General features: G+C 44.9%; 1 protein-coding gene across 1 annotated transcript; it reads right to left on the bottom strand.

Annotated features, from left to right (window-relative positions):
* Positions 1–740: 740 nt before the first annotated feature.
* Positions 741–8,932, bottom strand: LOC119382877 (membrane-associated progesterone receptor component 1). Its single transcript, XM_037650769.2, has 3 exons — positions 8,576–8,932; positions 5,461–5,610; positions 741–2,394 (listed from the first exon to the last, which is right to left on the bottom strand). The coding sequence occupies exons 1-3, from the start codon at positions 8,910–8,912 to the stop codon at positions 2,234–2,236; spliced, it is 648 nt and encodes a 215-aa protein (XP_037506697.1). The 5' UTR covers positions 8,913–8,932; the 3' UTR covers positions 741–2,233.
* Positions 8,933–14,629: the final 5,697 nt, after the last annotated feature.

Consider the following 14,629-nt stretch of genomic DNA (forward strand, 5'->3'; position numbering starts at 1 on the left):
GTACATTAGCGAAATGGGACAGCCTGTTAATGTTAGGTTAAATGGGCATCATGCAGACACGGCCAAGAAATTACCGAAAGCAGTGGCACAGCTTTTTAATATAGCAGGTCACAACTATAGTCAAACTTCTGGTCTCCAAGAGATAGAAAATATACAGAGTCATACCTTATTCACAAGTCCCATACACTCCAGCCAGCAGGTATTAACGTTTCTAAGGGGGCTCTTGAATCCATTCGATATGGTATATTCACAACGAAAACCAACGAGAGTTAAGCCCTTTCAGGAATTTCTAACCTACCATTGTTAAGTGCCATGTGCTTCCTCTGACAATCGTTATTCAGCGAAATGTTTACCCCCACCCACCTCATTTTTTCTTGCTTTTTTTCCATGGAATCCCCCTTTCCTTCCGATTCACCTAGTTCATCACGGTGGCTCTCTCTCTCTCTCTCCCCCCCCACGCCGCCACCACAACTTTCGCAGTTTCCCTTCCTCTACTCCCTTGTGGAGGAGAAGGCACGAAGCATATAGTACACACGAGCGCTAAGGAAATCAGTTCCAGCCTTGAAGAAGACAAGTCCATTTGTCAAAATGCAGCACCCACTCCCAGTTCACAATTTTTTCATTGCAAGCTTCGACCTTCCCCTTCCTGCCGTTTTCAGGGTTATGAATAGTAGTGCATCAACAAAACCATTCTTCCTTGTGTAAAGATGCATGCCACATGAGGTAAAAGAAAGAGACAGTTCTTTTTTTTGGAATATCCCACATTTTTTTTTCTTTCTTTAATCACACAGACACCCACCATGCACACAAGTAGCTTTTCTATACACACACTGCAGATAACAGCCACAGTTGTGTCCATTGTCATCTAAAAAGAAAGGATTTAGAACTAAGGACATGCCCACGAGAATATACTTATATATGTACAAGTCTGTGCGTGGAAACCGGGAAAACAAGAAGCAAAAACAAGCACTTCTCACTCTCCATATGCAAGACCCAACTGATACTTCACAAAATATATAAGCAGTGTTAAACCCATCGCTGCACCAGGTGCAACACTGGGGCAAAGGAGAACTAAGGAAGCTGCCATGTTGTACAGGCACACCCATTTTGGAGGGGAGCCACAGTAGCAGCAGCGTCCTAGCATTCTTGGCAGGTTTTCCTTTGCTTGTACAATAAAGCTTTAATGGGGTCGGGTGCGGAAAAAAAGGCTGCTCGAAAGGGAAAAAAAAAACGAAACGAAAGACAGACACGCACTCACTTAAAACACACACAAGGCCTGAAAAGTGCCACATAGTAACTGCTGCTGCACTGGCAATTATTAACACAGTGGCAGGTCAGAGTGTCACATTACATAATGCGCGAGTCCATCGTGAATTTTACAAGCTACCAGCGACAATAAATTATGCCCTCCTGCTCACACACAGCCTTGGTATGCAACTGCAATCCATGGAAATTGTAAGGTGTGAAGTACGGCACGTAGTGCTTCGTGTTAGGGCAAAACTGCGACGAGTTCAATATGCCCACAACTACGCGTCTAATAATTTGTACCTTATAAAGCATCGATTAACATTAGTTTGTAGATTATCGTACACCACTCTGTCCAGCTCACTGCATAAAAAAATAACCACAGCAGCATCACAAGCAAACAACACTGCCAAAAGAGGCAGACGAGAGCCAACCACTGGTGGCGCAGAGTTTCCCCCGAACTGTGGCTAAAGGAAGGCTAGGCTGCTCATGATACGGAAAAGACAACTGTGTCCGCTTAAATACACAGCGATTTGTACCCTTTTCGAAGCACTGGAGGAAAATGCAGAATCACCGTCCCAGTGCACACATCTGCACTAAAACTGTATTTAAACACTGATCACTCCACTCTGGAAGACCAGCACGAATTTTGTAAGGTCTTGACTGTCTGCAACGTCTACCTATATCAAATCACCACAATACACCTATTTTTGTTTACACTTCAGTAATACAGAACATTTGCGAACATGCAACAGTCTAGGCAGTTTACATCAATGTACATATATTCACAATTCTGCACAACATGAGCACTGAGCATTACCTAGCATCTTGACAAAACATTAGCAGCATGACTCCCTCTAGGCACAACGTTAGAAACCTGGCCACACACACACGCATTGGAGAAGCAAACGAACAGTGACAAAATGAAAACATGTTCCCATGGCAGTTGGGCGATGGCGGAGGCAGCAATGTGTGTATGTGTAGCCTCTCAGTCCGCATGCGGCTTAGCGTCACCACCCGATGCAGCAGCCGATGGATCGCCGCCATCTTTCTTGGCAGCAGCGTCGGCGGCGGATGACTCCTCTTCATCGGAGTAGTCGGTTGGCTCTTCACCTGGCTTTAGCAGACGTCCCACGTAGTGATACTTCTCTGCAGAAAGATCAAAACACAAATGACAAGTTGCTTAAAAAAAAGAAAGCGGCAAATGAACCCATTTTCATAATTAACATCACACACACCTCCAACCACTTGCAATGTAAATTTTTATAGAGTAGAACTCAATATAATGCGGTAATTTCAGCCTTTCGCAGCAAGCATCTGCGCCAAATGCTTCGCCATTGTTGCTCTTTCGGGTTTTCTGTTTGTGGGTGAAAAGTAATCACTTCTTTAATATTTTTTTCCCCTCTACATTTTGTCTGTTCCATGCAAACGCTGTAAAGGCCAGTTCTTAGGTATGGAACTTTCAAGTGTACAATTTTAAAAGGATGCTAACATTCTGGTCATATGGCTCAATTGTCGGATAACCGACTGCTTGATCTAGATGTTTATTTTGTACACGTGCAGGCTTTAAAAATAGCTTTTGTTTTTATGGATTTTTACGAATTGTTTAAATTCAAGAAATTATTTTATAAGTAGTCTTAGCGGCATATCAATTTAACAATAGTTTCTACTAAGCTGTTTATGAAGCCCGCCTAGAAGAGAAGGTTACGGGCAACTTGCCACCGGCTGGGACTGAACCTGCAACCTTCGGCTGGTTGCAGGTTCGGTCCCTGCCGGCGGCAAGTTGTTTCTTCCTCCATTTTACTTTCTTCACATCTCTATCACAATTAGTACAATACACTTAACGTTCCCTATGCCCTCCTTGGCTTCATTATCTGCCGATTTTCATTAAGGCTCTTTTTTTATGTCTTTGTTCTTCATTTCTCTCTATTTTTTCTTGTTTTTTATCACTGTCTTTCGCTCTCTCTCTTTCACGTGCTCTACTTCGCCGAGCAGAGTTTTCGTTTAACGCTCGCACCTGCTATACTCTGTAATGGGGCTTGCCCAATTCCTGTGGCGCATACACACCTGTGGAGTTTTGCACGACGGAGCACAAGTTACAGGTAGCTTAAACAGCTTCGCTGTTAGAATATGGATTCCGCATAGTTTCCTAATAAAAGATACGGAGAAACTATGAACTTGTATGGAAGCATACTGGAAACTTCTTCATGGTTTAGTAAAACTACCACTGCATTCAACATGTCCATCGATTTCCGAGCCTTGGGCAGAGTGCCCACTCGGCCATGCTGTTGGCACATTGGCCATGGTGCTCTCCGAACAAAGGAGAGGGTATTGCCATTCTAGCAATGCCTATCCTTTCTGTGATCTGTTTTACCCATGGAGCAATAGTACAATAACCAACAACAAAGGGTGACACAATGTTATTATTATGCCAGCCATTGTCAGCAGAAGTGCCAACAAGCTGCCTTGACGCAACATTTTCTTTTTTATGAACATGCTATTTATATCAGCATGAAAGCGATGAAGTCAAGTTCTGGCATTTTATATGCCGCAACCACAAAATGTTTGAGAGGCCTGCCACAGCGGGAGACTATGAATTGATTTGGATGACCAGGGGGTTCTCCTAAACTGCACCTAAATCCAAGCAGAGTAGTCCACAAAGCAGTGCATAGCAGAATGGACATTTGGACAAGTTGGATGTGGTTAAATATGTTGAATGGTTCAGTGCGAAACAAACAAGGACAGAGGCAAGGAAGGGACACAAACACCAGCACTGTCTTGTTTCTTCACCTGGATATAGATTATTCTTAGTTCATTCACCCCTCTAATCTTTTGCAGTTATCCTCTGTAATCAGTATGCATTCACGTGGTTTAAAATATGCGTTTTTGTGCTAATGAAGGTAGTAGTAAGACAGCGCTGGTGTTTGTGTCCCTTCTTTGCCTCTGTCCTCGTGCATATTGCACTGAACCATTCAACATGTTTAAAGCAGTGTGCAGAAGTTTAAGGCTAAAATTCTTCGAAATAATTGATTGTACATAGCAGTACAGAATTTTCCCTTGTGAAATCTTGGCATGAAACGAAATCTGCATTGTCTGCTTCGGGCTAGCCATGTACTACAAGCTTAGCAGGCTGTCCCCATAGGAAAAGTGTGCCACATGTGCAGGAAGCCTGACAGCTGCACAGAATGAAAATAGCACAGCTGTTCCGGCTAGCTTGAGAGAACAAACAAGCGCGCCCGTTACCCCCGTGAACATGTGGGCAATGCACTTTGCTTGAAAGTCTGCACAAAAACTTCACATATTATGGCAACCAAGGCCAGCATTATGCAAGAATTTTCTTCGTTCAATTCTACAGCTTCATTACCGTCGACAGACCAATCTTAGTGATAGCGTAGACACAGCATCGCTTAGACCACTTACCAAGTAACAGAGGAGAGGAGCATTGGAATAGATACTTTGCAGTACCCTGTCCTAAATCTTATTTTTTTTGCCTATATCTAGATAGTGTTTATGGTTCCAATACCTCAGATGTGTACATCACAACTTCTACTCCTGTGCCATCGAAGTTGTATGAACAGCTCTCTGGCCCTGTGCACTGCTTTGAGTCCATGATATCTTCACAGAATGTTTAAATTACTACTACTGATGGCCATCGGATATGATACACTGAATCGAAAGATCATCGAAGCTAAGCAGTATTGTGCTCAACTAGACTTTTGGAGGGAGACCATCTAGAAACAAGCAGCAACAATGGCCCCTCTACTGCTACGCAACAATTAGGTGTTGGGCTTGGAATATGGCAGGTACAGCGTCCACAGCAGATGAACCCCTTCCCACAAGCATTAAATGCTTTTTTGAAGACCATGTTATACCCAGACTGGACAACTAAAACAAAATGTGACGTCACCAAGAGTTCAATTAGTGTTTTGAGTAGATTTGAACTGTCTGTATCAAAAGTTAAAGCGTCATTAAATAGACACACAGCCTCCAATGCTCCAATTCTCAAGCCTTGTGGACAAGCTGCTATCCGCTGTCTAGGTTCAGTGACTATGGCTTTCAGCTGCTATGCACTGTGGATATGAATCCTGGATTCAATGCTTTCATTGTTTGCAAAGAGGTCAAGATTAATCCAGAGCTCCTTTACTTGGCTTTTAAACAGCCCTGGAATTTCTTCGCAGTGCAAGAACCCGTGCATTGTCAGATAAAGCTGCTTGCCTGTGAACTGCATCTCCCATTCTCGCACGCTCTCCATCTCCATTGGGTTCAGGTCAGAGAGGTCATCGTAGCCGTCCTTGGGTCGCTCCACAGAGAAAGTGGCCAGACCACGGGAGGCGTCGTAGCCCGCAAAGGCATGGTAAGGTCCACCTGGAATGTCACCACATTTCAGACAAGTCATGACATATAACTGCCATGTGTTACACAGAAATCCATACATGTATGCTGTATAATACAAACCTCCTTCTGCTTATATAATAAACAAAATCAACATTGCTACTGCCATCACACTGTTGGCTTTTGTTGCACAAATGAAGGCGACGTTCCCAAGTCTGAAAACAGCATGTCGACCAGAAAGAAGAACAGAACCATTGCAGCATCGAAAATTGAATAGATTCTCCAGAACACAAGAACTTTACACATGCCGAGGCACAGATAAATGGACAATTCATACAATGTTTCCATACGCTCGCAGATCTAGGAGGCTCAGGACTTTGCAACCTCTTCCCCTCTATACTACCCAGCACATCAGCACTGACTCTGTGGAGCGTACAGTTAGCTTCCCTCCCTGTTCAATTTTTCATGACAACATGACCCTCAAGGTCCTGGTATTGCCACTGCCTCCGCACCAAGAACCAAGGGAGTCAAAATGCAGCTACAGTAATATCCAACTAGTACTAGGCGCTTGTTTGGTGGTGTGTCTGGTACAGCGCTACTAATTTCCAACAGTACAGCAACAGGCTGCACAGACAATTTGTAACAGTTTATGGCACAAAAACAAATTATTTACTAAGCACCCTTGTTTCTATTATACCCTATACACAGTTTTCATTGACTTCGCCGTGGTCACCATCTTGGAGTACTAGCTGGTTGAGATGCTGCGTGAACTCTTACTCAAACGCACCCAGAAATGGTGACATTAGGTTAGTGCCGGTGCCCCCTGGCGTTTCTTTGTATTCCCCCTTGGTGCAGCTGGTGAACAGAAGAAAGCGAGGAGAGCACGAAAGAATGCGGGGACCGAACCACTGTGTGTCCTCCCCTGCACTGACACTCTCTAATGAGATAAGAAGTCACGGTGGCTGCCATGTTGAGGTACCCAGCGCAGAGAACCTGTCTGTGACATCACGTGAAAACTATGTATAGTCTCATGGGGCAAAATAGAATGTATTTACGAAATACTTCTGATGTTTTCATAGCAAGACAAATGCACAAGAGGTGCAGTGGTTAAGGTGCTTGGCTGCTGACCTGAAAGACTTCAGTTCGATTCTAGCTGCAACAATTGTATTTCGGTGGACGCGAAATGTTAGCAGCCCATGTACTGTGCAATGTGAGTGCACGTTAAAGAACCCTAGGTGGAAGAAAATTCTGGAGCCCTCCGCTAAGGTATGTCTCAATCACATCGTGCTTTTGGCACATAAAACCTTAGACATTATTAAATGCACAAAAGTTAAAGAAAGTGGCAAAACTAACCCAAGAGGCCAACTTCCATGTGCACTGCAATAATGCAAGCATTCTGGCTTGTGCTCAAGATAAATTAGCAGCCACACACAAACACTGCACATCTCAGACCTTTGCTAGTCAGATGCAACAGATTACTTATAAAAGTTCTTTGTCAATGCACACACAACCAAAACAGGAGCTCAACTTAGAAAAAAAAAGAAAAGGTATTGTACATACAACAGCCTTTGTTCCCAAACTAACATGCATACGGAGCATAAGTATTTTTTGCACAATAATAAATCTTTTAGTGTCCACTGAATAAGTTATATAGTCATTATGCATGTTGCTTAAATGTCACAAAAGATCTGAAGACGCAAGCTGCCATTGTGGCAACTCGAAACTTTAGCAACTTTTACAAACGCTCCAATTTAAGCCAGACAAAAGGAAGCTATCAACAGGTTTACAGAAATACTGCCGTTATGGCAACACGAAGCTTTAGCAACTGTTACAAACGCTCCAATTTAAGCCAGACAAAAGGAAGTTATCAACAGGTTCACAGAAATACTGATTTTAATTTGCAACGACTTGCACTGGTGATTACTGTTGAAATTACGGCTCCGAAAGCTGAGCACACTCCGCGCATCCAAGCTTTCGTTAGATCATTCACCAGACCCTGTGGCACTTTTATCCAACCTCGAAAATGTTGAATAATTACAGGAAACGAGAAAGCTGTTTCGCTATACACGCTTAAACGTGGCATGTGGGATTGAAAGTATTGCAAGAGCAAATACCTTTTTTTTTTAATTTTAAGATCGTGAGGTCAAGATTTCGGTTTTCACATAAAATGCGCATAGACGCTCCAAAACAGGTCTACGGGTCTTGTAAACAACCGCTGTTTGAAGAACAGCACCGAGATTAGCGATCGGAACATCGTCCGCAAGGAAATAAAATGGTGTGACGCACGCATTTTAATGGTCGGTTTATTTTGGTTCGGCTTGGCGATCATGGAAAACACGTTGATATTAAGGAAAATACCGCTGTCAATTTAGTGCCCGCTGGCCACCTTGTTTGGGTATACGAACGTTCCATTTAAGGCTCGTAATCAGCGAGCTGTCAAATGACAGACCGAGCCTGCTGCCGATAAAGTCGCGACGGGCATGTGCCATTGTAGACAGATTAGAGTACAAACATGCTAGTCGCCGCGCTTCAGGTCATACTCAGCACAATGATAATCGGGGTTGAAAACCGCGATAATATGCGATGTGGACAAAACACAAAACGTTTTGTTTGCCCTCCTCGCTGGGCGTCTCCTAAGCGGCTGAGACGATGCGTTATGTAATGTGACGGGCGTAGCTCCGTGGCATAAATTTATTTTGTTACCTCGGTGTTGCTTCTATTGTCAACCGTTTTCCGAGCTACTCGCTTCCTTGTAGAGACAATAGCCGCTTCTCGGCGACAAACTTAAGCCGGGTCAGACGAAGCAAAAGAAAGAAAAAGCGAACTCCGTACAAGCGCAGTTTCGCGTTATGCGACTAGCGAGACCTGCTGGTCAGCAAACCGATGTAAACGTGCGCGACCAATATACGCAGCGTGCAGATAAATCCTTGAAGTCGGTACAGTCAGAGTCATAACGGCAGCAGCTGCCTACGTGTCTTCAACTCGGTCGAAAACTTACCTGGACCGTAGAAATGCCGTCCTTTCGTGACGTCGAAAACTTTCCCGTTTACAGCCACGAGGACCCTGCCGTCTTCGCCAGTGCCGTCGTATTTACGAATTTCCTCGAGAGTCATGTCCCGCTTTTTCATAGGAGGAAGCTCGGGCTCACGCTTCACCTCGGAGCTCCGGCTGTGCTGTCTGCTGAAGAATATCTTGTATATCAGGTAAATGCATATGGAGGCGAGGACCACGTTCAGCGGGCTCAGGAAGACCTCTGAGAAGAGACCGCTCCACGACGCTTCCTCGGCTGTTGCTGTTGAAGCGTCAGCCGCTTTGGCCGCCTTGTGCTCCGCCATGACTGCTACGGCCCGCTCCGATCCAGCGTTGCCAGATTGGAAAGAGGCTTGGACACCAACCCCAGAACAAAATTTCACCAGATTTCACCAACACTACAAAATGGCGACTATGACGTCATTTTTTTCTTTTTAGCGTTTTACTTTGCAAAAGCCCTGCCCCATAGAAAATATTTCTGTTGTTTATAACGATATTATTACAAAGGAGAGTGATTTGATTATTTCTGCACTTTTTACTTGTCGCTGTCACTACCTACCATATACACATTGTGCGCATTCGTACAATAATAAAAAAAAATTTTGGAGCGTCGCCTTAGAGTGGGTGCTGTGCCGGAAAAGACCAGCCGACTCGGCAACGTTCGGTGCATTCTTCACTGGATCCTTCGTGTGTCCTGCAGCAGCAATTAGCTTCAGCCATGTATTCGTTTCAAGTACCCTTGTCAGTTCCGAAACTGCCACTTCGCTATGTATTTTATTATGCTTATTTCGCGAAAGGCCCCGCCGCTGCCATTGAAGAAGGCAGGCGTATGCTTCCCACAACATCCGGTGACCGTGTATCGGCAGGCAAACTTCTGGGCAGCGAAAATAGCTGGAACCAACGAACAAGGCACCACGGAGTGAAATACGAGAACGGAAGAAAGAAAATATATATAAAAATAGAAGAAACGGGACGGGGGTGCGAATGGGGGGCGGCGGAGGGAGCAGGATATCTTCTCGAAGAAAAAAAAAAAAAAGCACAGGAAGAGGGTGGATGGTGCACCATCGGAGCTGCATAGTCCGCAGGCGCCTTTTCCGAGTCCCATTCAAAGAAACAAATGCCGAAGACTGATGAAATGGGCTACGTACGGATGGGAAGAACAGCGGGGGGAGGGGAGGGAGTGTAGCTATCTCTTGTACTACACTTGTACAGTTGTGTGGGGGGATGGGGAAAGAGCGAGGGGGCCGCACACAATTCCTCGGCGCGGCGGGTGCGCGCAAACGAAGACGCGTCTGCACGTGACAGTGGCGCTCAACAGATGCATCCACCGTTGCGAAGTGACGCACGAATAGTCAGGCAACCATTTTCGAAACAGCTCCAGGATCCCACAACACTTTCTTTGCAACAAATATTCACAGATTTTAACATTAAAGGAACATTACGATTACTTTTAATCGACAAAAACTACTATACATGCAATTATCTAGACTGAGGTATACGGCGTACGCATCAGTGACTGGAGCATTCGGGTTATTTTCTAACTATACTTTGAAATACAACAGTGACAAGGGTATTCAAGGTGGCTCTTTGCATAAGAATTAAGCTCTCTTTAACCGAACACCGCACATCGAGCTAAACATTTATTGAAACAGATAAACCAACCAGTTATCACTTAATGGGCTTTAGCGCCACAGACAGATAAATATCATTCTTGAAAACCGCATCTGCAAGAAATTTACATCACGCGATAACATTTGCGTCCAAAGGTAGCGCATCCAAGAGGCGCGACAAGGCGAATGACGCATATAAACACACATACAGAAATTTTTTTGCGTAGGGGGGGGGGGGTTAAACCATACTATATGTATGTTCGTTCGTGCGTTTGTATGTGTGCGTATATATACGCAAGCAAAATTGAAAATTTTCAGGGTGTTGAATTCCCCCCCCCTCCCCCTGGCTACCGCCTGATGTCTATGCCTGTCTACTTGTCAATCGCCGTCCCGTCTTCGATGTGCTATACCTTTGGAAGCTATAAATTGAAAGCGAGCCCGCCGTGCAACCCTTAACTGTTGTTAGTCATGCATGTAAGCTTGCACAAAAATGACCCCTCAATGCTCCAGCATATCGTTACTTCGGGGTTTTCCGTCCATGCTGAAGAGTGTATATTGGAAAAAATATTTGGTATTTCGAATATACACTATTGGATTCGAATGCCAAATCGAATAGAACACTATTCGATTAATTATTTGAAATTTTCGAATATATATTCACACACTCCTAGAAACAGGCAAGGAGGTTTCTGGGTGGCCCACTCAAGGATGTTGAAAAGATGCTGGAGTGGAAAAGCCGAACGATAAGACGTCAGCTAAAAAAAAGTAGCAAGTCAGCTGTCACATGTGCTCTTAGTTTATAACCAATTAGCTTACCCTTATATACGGTGTAAGGTATGTACTCGATCTACATATATCTACACCATGCCCTTACATCTTGTTTTCTCTTCGTATGATGAAGCCAGTGTCCACAAACCGACTTCAGTTATTTAGCCCTGTTTACTGTTTTTATCCACTTAGCGCGTGTTAAGGGCTCGAAAACTATAAAGAAAACAAGAAGGAAAAACGAGGTTTGTTTTGAACACGGACCTTCGATGGCTAATTGTTCCGAACACATACTTCCCAACGTGCCTCTGTGTGCTTCCTTATCAAAGCCTCGGCGAGCTTTACATACTCATTCGGATATATTACTTTCCTCGTAACCGACCAGTGACTAACCTAGCATTTACGTCACCAGAACAAGGGCATTTTCTAATCGGACATCAGACGAGAAGGCTATGTTTTTCAGGTAGAGCCCGTCGCCTTCTAGAGCCATAAAGGTGGATATGCATAAACAAGGAGAAGGAGAAAATAAACTTTATTGAAGACGAGACGAACGAGCGGAGTGGCGTCCAGCAGGTCCGCGAACTGTCCCGCGACCTTCGCCACACAATCGGCCTGCTCGGTCGGTTTTGGTTTGAAGGTTTGTAGATTTGAGTGCAGCAAGAAACTGGCGCTACTCGTGGGATGTGGATGAAGCAATAAGTTGTCGGCAACAACGCGGTGTAAATAAGAATAATAGCAGTGACAAGCCATTCCCCAACATTTTTCACCACTTTTCACCAGATTTTGTCTGGTGTAGCCGTTCTGGCACCTCAACACCAGCAGCCCCCAATTTTCACCAGATTTTCCCAATCTGGTGCCGAATTTCACCATCTGGCAACGCTGCTCCGATCGCAGCTTTCACAGCCAGGGTTGCCAGGTACTCGAAGAACAACCCGCCAAATTATGGCGCATTAATAGCCCAAAAGTAGCCAAACGTAGCCCATAAAAATAGCCCAAAATAGCCAAAGACAATAAATCCAGACAAAACGTTTTTATTTATTATTCACTGACACAGAACGAGTTTGTACATGAAAGAACTGAATGTACAATGTATTAAGAAAGAGATCAAGCATGTAAAACAAGTGCAAGGGAAAAAAATATAGCTTAAGAGTATACGTTGTTGGGCTAGTTGGTTCATAATCTTCAAAATTTCTGAATTTTCTGAATAAAGCTTAGTTGCGAGTAGCGCCTGTCCTGTACATCAGTGTTCCTTCTTAGTCCGTGTCGATTTTCGCGCTAGCCAATTTTGAAGGAAAAAAATATGGTTACATGAAAAACTTGTCGAGTGGCATTTAAACGTTGCTTTGGTTAGGACACCCCACCCACACGTCGAAATGGTCTCACTTCCATCCTTTCTGGGTGGCCACACATATGCAAACACTTCTTCCAAGCGCAAGAGAAAGAACCGCGTCGCTTGTGCACTACACAAATGTTTCAATATGTGCGCATGCCTCGTATGCACGCTTTCGGCTAGAAAGGTGGCGCTATCGGAAGACGGTGCGGCCATTGAGAGTCGTTTAATTACAAGCAGAGGTGGTGCGAATATGGAGGCACTTAAACGTTGCTTTAGTTAAGACCCCCCCCCCCCCCATGTGCACACATAGAAATGGTCTCGCTTCTATCCTCTCTGGGTGGCCACACATACGCTAACACTTCTAAGCGCAAGTGAAAGAACCGTCGCTTGTGCACTACACAAATGTTCCAACATGTGTGCATGCCTCGTATGCACGCTTTCGGCTAAAAAGGTGGCGCTATCGGAAGACGGAGCGGCCATTGAGAGTCGTTTAATTACAAGCAGAGGCAGACCGCCCCATACACACACATAGAAATGGTCTCGCTTCCATCCTCTGTGGGTGGCCACACATATGCTAACACTTCTTCTAAGCGCAAGTAAAAGAACCGTCGCTTGTGCACTACACAAATGTTCCAACATGTGTGCATGCCTCTAAAGTTGTATGCGTGCTGTCGGCTAGGAAGGTGGCACTTAAGTTTACCCAGCCCGCAACAGGTTGCACGGTGTTGCATTGTCGTCCTTCCGCGGCGTCGGCGATGGTCAAAAGATACAAAAGGCGTGGGCAGAGAAAAGGCGCTCTTTTGCAGTGAGCCGCCCATATGCACGCAATTACACACGCTGCTTGCTTGAGAATGCACGGGTATTCGTGTCTTGTTGTTGGTAGTGTTTGTTGATTTATTTGTTTTCTTTTAACTGGGGCCACAATGTCATAGTCAGTTTCCGGTAAAGAAAGTCCTCCCTTTTTGTTGTCCACAAAACTAGGATTTGACACTCACGCACGCTCGAAAAGGCCCTCTTGTTCCCTCCCCAGCGAGGAGGAAGCTGTGCGCTGTCCCGATGCATCGACAAAAGGACTCACGCTTCCCTCCCTTGCACCCCCACCCCCCCGTAACTATATGTCATGGGGCCGTCGCTACTATGGTTCAGTAAAGATAAGAAAAAAAAGGAAGTGCTTCTCGTTGTGGGGGCACGGCTCAGAGAGACACACAACACGACTACTGAAAGCCCGCGGGTCGCACATTTCGTTCCCGCTTCATCCTTTCCGAGAGAGGGACAAGATGCACAACGACCCCAGCACCCCCCTACCCTCGCCCTTTTCTTCCTTTTTTTCTTTAGGTGTAAAACACGCGTTGCTTTTTTTCTCGCTCTGCCCGGTCAGAAAGAAGGCGCGCGAAATGTCTATCGATGCACATTCACAACAATCTTGAAGCTAAACAACCACCAAGGGGTAGAAAAGACAATGAAATACGAGTTTTTTGAACGAAGCCAGAAAATAGCCCAAATATAGCCAAATAGCCAAAGATGAAAAATCCCGCCAACTCGAAAAAAAAGTAGCCCAATTTGGCTATTTATAGCCCAACCTGGCAACCCTGTTCACAGCTTTTGTGCTTTTGTCTTTTGTCAACTTTCTGCGAGGAGGGCAGTTGAAAGGCATCATGGGCAAGCGCGCGTTGTGCGCAGTTTCGGTTTCGTTTCTGGGAAATACCTCATTGTCTCCTTCGCACAAAACAGCGCCAGAGGACGTAAGGAAGTGCAGCGAAACTGTTCAAAGCAATAGCTCTAGCCTACGGTAAAGGAACTCTCCCTGAAATTTTATATACGTATATTGCGGCTTTCCGTGGCATGCGCTCTCCGATGGCAAGAGATTGCAAAGTAGTCATAATGATTAACAGCGCGAAAAACCATACGCAAAAGGGAGGAACAACACGGCCTTTTTGTGTATGGTTTTTCGCGCTCTTTATCATTATGAATACATACCAACTAGCCCAGCTTACCACTCTCTTGCAAAATAGTTATGACCGCAACACAAGGTGACGAACTCGGGGCAAGTTGCAACTAGTTGCTAGCTGACGCTCTTTTCTGTCCTGAATTTTTCGCCTTATGTTGCGTCGTAACCATTTTGCAAAATAATGAACCAAATAGCTCAACAACATGTTTTGAGAAGTCGTGTCTAGCGTCTACATGGCGCACACGACGTGTATTTCGTTCTGGCATTGCACAAAAGCATAGCCTTTGAGAATACGGTTACTAAACTCAACCAGTCTGTGCGACGAGAGGCCGTGGTTTGGAGATGCAAACCGTGTAATTTGCATTA

This window comes from Rhipicephalus sanguineus, chromosome 2 (assembly GCF_013339695.2).
Source record: "Rhipicephalus sanguineus isolate Rsan-2018 chromosome 2, BIME_Rsan_1.4, whole genome shotgun sequence".
NCBI classification, from domain to species: domain Eukaryota; kingdom Metazoa; phylum Arthropoda; class Arachnida; order Ixodida; family Ixodidae; genus Rhipicephalus; species Rhipicephalus sanguineus.

Excerpts from the sequence above, each read along its gene's own strand:
- LOC119382877 (XM_037650769.2), bottom strand. The coding sequence starts at position 8,912 with ATGGCGGAGCACAAGGCGGCCAAAGCGGCTGACGCTTCAACAGCAACA. Across the intron at positions 5,611-8,575 it reads ACGGCATTTCTACGGTCCAG|GTGGACCTTACCATGCCTTT; the intron begins GTAAGTTTTCGA and ends GTGACATTCCAG. Across the intron at positions 2,395-5,460 it reads ATGGGAGATGCAGTTCACAG|AGAAGTATCACTACGTGGGA; the intron begins GCAAGCAGCTTT and ends ATCTTTCTGCAG.